This window comes from Salarias fasciatus, chromosome 6, assembly GCF_902148845.1.
Source record: "Salarias fasciatus chromosome 6, fSalaFa1.1, whole genome shotgun sequence".
Classification (NCBI taxonomy): domain Eukaryota; kingdom Metazoa; phylum Chordata; class Actinopteri; order Blenniiformes; family Blenniidae; genus Salarias; species Salarias fasciatus.
Window position 1 is genome coordinate 3,106,973 of NC_043750.1, and position 7,776 is coordinate 3,114,748.

General features: G+C 50.8%; 1 protein-coding gene across 1 annotated transcript; it reads left to right on the plus strand.

Annotated features, from left to right (window-relative positions):
• Nucleotides 1–2,756: 2,756 nt before the first annotated feature.
• On the plus strand, nt 2,757–7,534 carry LOC115390452 (glycine-rich cell wall structural protein-like). The gene is made up of 6 exons (XM_030094334.1): nt 2,757–2,959; nt 6,182–6,481; nt 6,557–6,646; nt 6,685–6,824; nt 6,899–6,976; nt 7,047–7,534. Exons 1-6 carry the CDS (start codon nt 2,902–2,904, stop codon nt 7,071–7,073), a joined length of 693 nt encoding a protein of 230 aa, XP_029950194.1. The 5' UTR covers nt 2,757–2,901; the 3' UTR covers nt 7,074–7,534.
• The last annotated feature ends 242 nt before the right edge of the window (nt 7,535–7,776 follow it).

Below are 7,776 nucleotides of genomic sequence, written 5' to 3' on the forward strand. Positions count from 1 at the left end.
AAGAAACACTGGAGAAAACTAGACGGGAATTAAAACTTTAATGACAAATGGCAGAGAACGCTCAGATGAAACATCTGTTGCTAACGAAATCTCCATGTTTTATCTAAACTTATACACGTCCTCCTCCTCTGCCCAAAGACCGACGCTTTTTTAAAAAATCCAACATTTAATACCAAAAACTGATAATACATTTAAAGATAAATGTGAAAATAACATAAATTTAACTAAAGCAATGACATGTCTGAACCTGGATAAGTCGCCAGGTCCTGATGGGCTGCCTGCAGACTTCTGGGATCCACTGAGGGATCTACTCTCTCTTTTCAATGAGTCTGTCTCAAATTTAAGCATGAAACAGGGAATAATGACCTTCATCCCCAAACCAGACACTGAAATCGAGATTCTAGAGAACTACAGACCAATCTGGCTTCTAAATAATGACTATAAATTACTTACACATATATACACCAACCCACTAAACTCTGGGTCGGATGAAATCATTAGTGAGACGCAGTCAGGATTTGTAAAGAAAAGATCAAAACACAACATCAGACCAACACCAGACCTCTTGGACTAGAAGGGTCTTATTCAGGACAAAGGATTTATTTTATTTCTTGATTTTCACAAAGCCTCCGACAAATTAGAACACCAGTTTCTTTTAAAGGTCGACACTCTTCTGGGCGCTGGACCCACATTTTGCCAGCATGACAGAAACGTTTCACAGCAGCAGCTCTAGCCGGCTCGACCTCGCTTTTCCTTCAGCACAGGACTGGAACAAGGATGCAGCGTCTCACCATTTGTATTCATCATGGCGGTGGAAATGTTAGCAGTTAGCAGTGTTGTTGGAAAAACTAGACTTTTGACAAACTAAACATTTTTGGTGAACATCTTGTGATAGGTCGGCTCGCCGTGACACAGCTATATTCTTGACAATCTGAACCAAACGAAACGAACTGAAGCGTCTGGACGACAGCGAAGCGCAGTCGATGTGAACTAATGGCCACATGAGTGTAATCCTGCAGAAGCAGACATTATACCCTCAAATCCTGTTAAATGTCTGGAGATTCATTTCACTAAAGACAAAAATACAAGTGGAAAGTTGAACATTGAAGACAGAATCTCACGGTGCAAATCTAAACTGAATTCCTGGTGGACATGAAGAGACCTCACGGGTTTGGCAGAAGTTATTCAACCAAAGCTGAGTCTTTAGCCAGATGTGTCTACCCTGCATGTCCCATGTCAATACCAGGTAAGTCAATTACAGCAACAAACCAAATAAATTTCAATTTTCTTTGGAAGAACAGAGTTCACCACATAAAGAAATCTGAAATGCTAAAAGGATACGTAGAAGGAGGCCTGCAGGCGATCCATTCTGAGGGTTTAAACAGCTCTGAAAATAAAATGGATAAAAACTTTCATTTGTGAAAAAAATCGGATTTGGTTTGTCTCTCTTTAAGAAGATGGCGGGATCGAGTTTCTCCTTACTCGTGATTTCAACACTGATAAACTACCAGTGACGATCATTTCAGAAACAAGTTCTATTAAGTTTGAAGCTCATGTACTTCCAGAACTTCACACCTGTCTGGAACGACAGATGAGTACTTTCTAACCAGAGATCTCTCTTTTTGCAGCACTGGGTGGATAAAGGAAAGTGGTCGGTACGCCACCTACTGGACAGCAGCGGTAAATGGTTGTCACACCTACAACTTCACAAGCAGAAAGTCTGAACTGAAAAAGGTGTTGAATGCAATCCCTCAAACTGTTAAATGAACTGAAAATACTGAAGTGGCGAGCTGCTTTCACCCAGTTTACCATCTCTGAAAACTGTAGATGAAAAGTTCATAGAAAAAGAAACAACACCAAACAAAAGCCTCCGGAAAAATTCAAACAATCTCTTATATCCAGTAAAATCAAACAGGAACGCAATCCTTCTAAAAATTCCTGTGAATGAAATTAAAAGAATAAGAACTGAATATTTGAAATTCCCTGTTAGTCCTAAAACAAAAGAAGCACACTTTGAAGTCCTGAAAGGCATTCATCCATCCGGCGAGCTGCTGAGCCTGAGATTCAGTATGGACCAAAAGAACTGGACTTTCTGTGAAAGTGATACTGAAACGACTGAACACATTTTTTCAATGTATGTACACAAATGCATTCTGGGAAGACTTGTTGGACTGGTTGTCATCGAAGTTCCCGCTTCAGCAGGACAGTTTAACATGGGACAGTGTTATCCTTGGTGTTATCCTGAAGGACCGGCAAGTTAAAAGAAGTGTAAACAACCTGATATTACTCTCAAAATACTTGATTCTTTCATGCAAATATAAAAAGATAAAGCCGATGTTCACGGTGGTCAAACGGCAGCTCGCGGAAAACTACGAGACCTCTTAGAAGTATGAAGAGTGACAATGCACTTTCTCTTCTGGAAGCATTTGAAGATGTACAACTATCTGACGACCTCTGATGCAATGTAATTATGTGTGTGTGTGTGTGTGTGTGTGTGTGGTGTGTGTGTGTGTGTGTGTGTGTGTGTGTGTTGTGTGGTGTGTGTGTGTGTGTGTGTGTGTGTGGATATATGTCTATGTTTAATGTGCCTTGGATTATTTCTGAGATTTTGTAAAATGGGAACGCTGGTGTTTGTATTTTTGATCATTCCTGCAAAAAAAAAAAAAAGAAAAGAAAAGAAAAGCTTCCCATTGGCTGCAGAACCACAAACAGATGACGCAATGCGGAAGTGAAGGCCTGGCCGGCGAGAACGCTTCCTATTGGCTGCAGAACCACAAACAGATGACGCAATGCGGAAGTGCGGCTCTCGGCGCTCGGTGCTCGGTGCCGCTCAGCCTGACCGTCTGGAGCGGGTCTCGGTTTGGACGCTGACCGGAGGAGAACCGGGACTCCGGCGGGACCATGAGGGCTCTCCTGCTGCTCTCCGTGTCGGCGGGACTCGTCAGTTGTTATGATGGAGGTAGGACTTCCTGTCGGTCCGGGACGTCCGGACGCGTCCCCGGTTAGAAGCTGAGTTCAGAAAGCGGCAGGCGGCGGGTCCGCTGGCTCAACGCCGTTTCACCGAACTCCCGGTGAGGCGAGCCGCTCGGTGCACTTCCTGCTCGACACACACGCACACGCACGCACACGCGCTGTTTGAAGCCAGCTTCCGGGGGAAGCTCAGGGGAAAGTAGCGTCTCTTGATTCCTTCTCTATGTTGATAAAACCACGTTCAACATTTTAACTGAGACCAAAGTTCGCTGAACAAACAACCAGTGTTGAATTTCTACAAACTCCAGTTATATTTCTGAAATGAGAAAGAGCAAGTTTAACAGGAACCTCCATTCTGGACCACGGACATCCGGGGACACTGAGCACATCCGGTCTGGGGCGGGCCGAGCAACCAGGGCAATTTTCTGTGTGGAGTTGTTCTTGCTGATATTTGCTGTAGATTTCTAAAAGATGGTGAAGAGCATCAGCAAGCGTAGCTCCAGTCTCACTGTCCGTCTATACGATACCGAGCGAGGCCTCCAGAACCAGGAGGGAGGAGAAAAGGACCGCCGACAGCACCAGCAAAACACCGGGGAACCGTGGCTACCGAAGTCAGACGACACATATGTTTGTTCTTCACACTTTGTAACAGGTTCCTGTAAAGGGATACTTCAACATTTTGGCAAATGGGCCCATTAGCTCAACTCCTCAGTCATTAGAGCAGCAGACTGACTGTTTCTGTGAGGCGAGCTGTTTGTTATCCAGAGGAGAGTCAGGAAGGTTTCAGGACGGACACAATGGAATGTGGACGGTAGTTTTGTTCCCCCTCGTCAAACTCATCAAATACACAATCCAACACCCCACAACACTTTGGTGGACACGTTATAATCCACCACATTCACTACGCTGTGGAATATTATAGCAAAATGACCAGATTGAGTTGTTTATGCGAAGATTGCTGAGACGGAACTACTTACTAAACATGGCGTTCTGGGCGTAGTGATTCAAAGAAAAAGTAGTTCCCAGTATTTGCTTCAGTGTCGGAACGCTACAATATTATTTGTTGGTGTTCCACAGCGTAGTGAATGTGTGGATTATAACGTGTCCACCAAAGTGTTTTGGGGTTGTTGGATTGTGTATTTGATGAGTTTGACGAGGGGGAAACAAAAATACCGTCCACTTCCATTGTGTCCGTCCTGAAAACCTTCCCCGACTCGCCTCTGGATAAACAACAGCTCGCCTCACAGAAACAGTCAGTCTGCTGCTCTAATGACTGAGGAGTTGAGCTAAATGGGCCAATTTGCCAAAATGTTGAAGTATGGCTTTAAGCGTGGTAACAAACAAGCGCTGGCAGGCGAGCTAACGCTAGCTTGTTAGCATCCTCATTTTAATCACACTGCGTTCGTCAAATGAAAATTCTTAAATAGACGCTTTTATAGCAGCGAGTTTTTAACCAGGAGTTTAGATGAGGTAGTGGTTCACATCTGGGAACCAGACCAGGCCGTTGTTTTGGATTTGTTAGCCCTGATCAGCGGTGTGCTGCGTGGACACATATCCAGCCCGACCATGTTCAGCTTCGCCTGAAACCCTGCTAAAGCTTCAGGCTTAAGCAACACCTGGCCCCTGTGACCAGCACTGAACCGCTTCTACACACCGACAAAACGCTACGAGTTGTGATAGCTGTACAGACATCGAGTGAGAAGCCCTGACGGTCCACGGTTCCAGTCTGCCCCTCCGCAGTGGGAACTAAGGCCGATCTCGTGACGTCACGCCGATGTGGAGGATCGGTTAGAAGACACTGAGTAAGGTCCAACTTCTCACACCCGGACCAGATCGTGATAAAGATGTTCACTTCCTTAAAACCTGTGTTCTCAATTGTGAAAAAGTAGAACGTGCAGCATGAGGCCGCCCATAGAACGGCTGGAGGCGGAGCGGACACTGAACGCTTCATGTGAACACCGAGTGGATCCGCTTCACTCGGAGCGACTGTACCAGCTTGGTCTGCAACCGGTCCACAGTCCGCTCCGTGCCTCATATGAACGCCGCCTGACAGCGGAGCGGATTAAACGGGGATTATTCGTGCATTCCTCTTATGTAGTGACATGTGACTTGACAGAAGCAGGAAACAGGAAGCGGAAGCAGGACAGTCAGAAACCAGCAGAAGAACGACGGCAGCTGAAACACTTTTTTAATAAAAACACAGAGAGAACAAACCCTGGAGAGGAGAGACGGAAGCAGAACTGTGAAACAGCGAGCTGTATAAAGAGCTCCGTGGCAGAACACAGCGATGTCTGGGGGCCGGTGTTATGGATTAACTGGTTCCCGTGTTAACGAGTGCCGGCGGAGGTCTGTGTTGAACACCTGCTGATTGTCAGACTCACTAAAGATTTTAGACGTGTTCACTCACTGGAGCTGTCGATAGCCCACGTTCTCCAGAACGACCACAAGTCTCAGGTCTGTTGGTGCACCAGTAACAACCGGACAACCAGTTAACGTCGAAACTCGGCACGGAGCACAGAGCACACAAGTTTATGAAAGCACTTTTGGATGAATGACTGCTGGCGCAGATTGGCAGCCTCGCTTCCGTCAGTCTGCCCCCCCAGGGCAGCTGTGGCTACAGCAGCAGCTACCACTACCCAGTATGGAGGGAATGAAGAATGCAATGTGAAGCGTCTTTGAGTGTCCTGAAAGCGCTGTATAAAACCAATGCATTATTTATATTAAATGTGATCTGTTCGAAGCCCGGCGTCTGGCTGCAGCAGGCCCCTGCGCCGGCGTCCGGTCCCCTGCGCCGGCGTCCGGGCCCCTGCGCCGGCGTCCGGGCCCCTGCGCCGGCGTCCGGGCCCCTGCGCCGGCGTCCGGGTCCCCTGCGCCGGCGTCCGGGCCCCTGGGCCTGGCGTCGGGTTGCTGGCTGCTGGGTCAAAGGTCACGGTGTGTGTCCCGCAGTGGGAGTGTCGGACCGACATGGACGCCGCCTACCGCTTCGGCCGGCTGGAGGTGAGCGCGAGGGCTACAGCCACTACGGCGGACGCCTACGTCTGAAGGCTCCTGTGGCCTGGAGTACACCCTGGAGCTGACCGCGGGGGGCGGGGCTCCTCAGGGGGGTGGGGCCTCCCACGCCGGACCCACGGTGCTTCGGAGGTACCAGGAAGTGTGTGGGTGGGTCCGTCTGCGGCAGACGGCCAGGCTGACCCGGCTTCCGGCTCTGCAGGGCTCGGGGAGTTTCGCTTCCAGTTTCTTCGGCGGTTCCTCTGGAGACCGACAGCAGCAGCAGAGCTCCTCCCACTGGGCCCCTGTGGAGTCGGGGGGGTCGGGGGGCTCCGTGGACTCGGGGGGGGTCTTCTGGGGCTGGTTGTCCTGCTGCTGTTGGCCTACGGCGTCTACAGGCTGGTCCTCGGTGGGAGTTCGGCCCAGCAGGACGGTGGAGCGGCGGGGGGGCCAGGGGGCCTGCCGCCCCAGGGGGACCCGCCGGGGGGGCCGCCGCCCCGGGGGTTCAAACCGGACTTCACAGGTAGCTCACACAGGCTTCCCGCTGCAGCAGCCACTCCTCGCCCCCCCATCCTGACTGCTGCTTGTTTCCTATCAGGAGCCCCCCCTGAAGGCTGGGGCCCCCCAGGGGGGGCTGGCAGCACCGCAGGGAGCTTCTGGAACCCCGGGGGGGCCGGCAGCACCGCAGGGGGCTTCTGGAACCCGGGGGGGCCGGCAGCACCGCAGGGGGCTTCTGGAACCCAGGAGGGGCCGGCAGCACCGCAGGGGGCTTCCGGAACCCGGGGAGAGCCGGCAGCACGGCAGGGGGCTTCTGGGGCGGCATGGGGACCGGGGGGGCTGCTGGGGATTCCTCCTGGACAGCGGAGGTAGGAGCGGGGTGGGGGGTGGGGGGGTTTCACTTATCCTCGAACTTTTTAACGTTGTTGTGTCGTTTTCCCAGAAATTCAGCCTCATAGCTCCCGCCGCACGGCGCCCCCGCCGCCCCCCGCCCCCCCTCCGGGACCGCGCACCGCTTCAGGTAGGAGCCGAGAAGCTCCGCCTCCCCGCCGCTTCACTGCTGCCAGCTCTCACTCACAGGTCTGCTGCAGGATTTCGGAGGAACCAAGAGACGATGAGGAGACGCGGTGGACACGGCGGCGCGGTGGACACGGCGGCGCGGTGGACATGGGGAGGATTCAGACCAGTGGTTCAACGTGTCGGCGTATTGATGGTGGACTCAGGATGAACAGCAGGTCGTCCAGACAGGAGGGACGTGAAGCAACACACACACAACACACACCACACACACACACCACACACACACCACACTCACACTCACACTCACCCCCACACACACACACACACAGGCTGGAGCTCCTCCTCCAGTCAATAGAATATTTCTATCAAGTGAAGCTTGCTCATTCATTCATTCATTTATTCATTCATTCAACATTTCATGCTTCCCTCATCACAGCATTGGCAGCAGCTTCTAAAACTTTCTGCTTCGGATACTGTTTGAGTGCTGTTGTTTTTATATGCACTGTGAGAAAATATGTTCTGCTAAAAGAACATTTCAATAAAACGCTTTCAGAAAGACGTCCTCCTGCTGTCCAGTCCCTCAGCTCCTCTCAGACCTGTTGGAAGAAAAACCTCATGCTTCTGCCTGCGCTCTGAAACAGATCCTTCCTTCAGGGATTCCTCTTTTCTTGCACTACCATGCTTCGTCCTGCAGGTGGCAGCAGTGCCTGCTGGACCTCCACTGATCCCTGCAGTGACTGAGCCAGCGGTGCCTTCTGGGACATGGATGGAAATTCACTGCCATCAAGCTGGAGTCCGCTC

Coding starts and splice junctions, on each gene's coding strand:
- LOC115390452 (XM_030094334.1), top strand. CDS start 2,902: ATGAGGGCTCTCCTGCTGCTCTCCGTGTCGGCGGGACTCGTCAGTTGT. Junction 2,960..6,181: donor CGTCAGTTGTTATGATGGAG/GTAGGACTTCCT, acceptor CCGGCTCTGCAG/GGCTCGGGGAGTTTCGCTTC. Junction 6,977..7,046: donor GGGACCGCGCACCGCTTCAG/GTAGGAGCCGAG, acceptor GGTCTGCTGCAG/GATTTCGGAGGAACCAAGAG.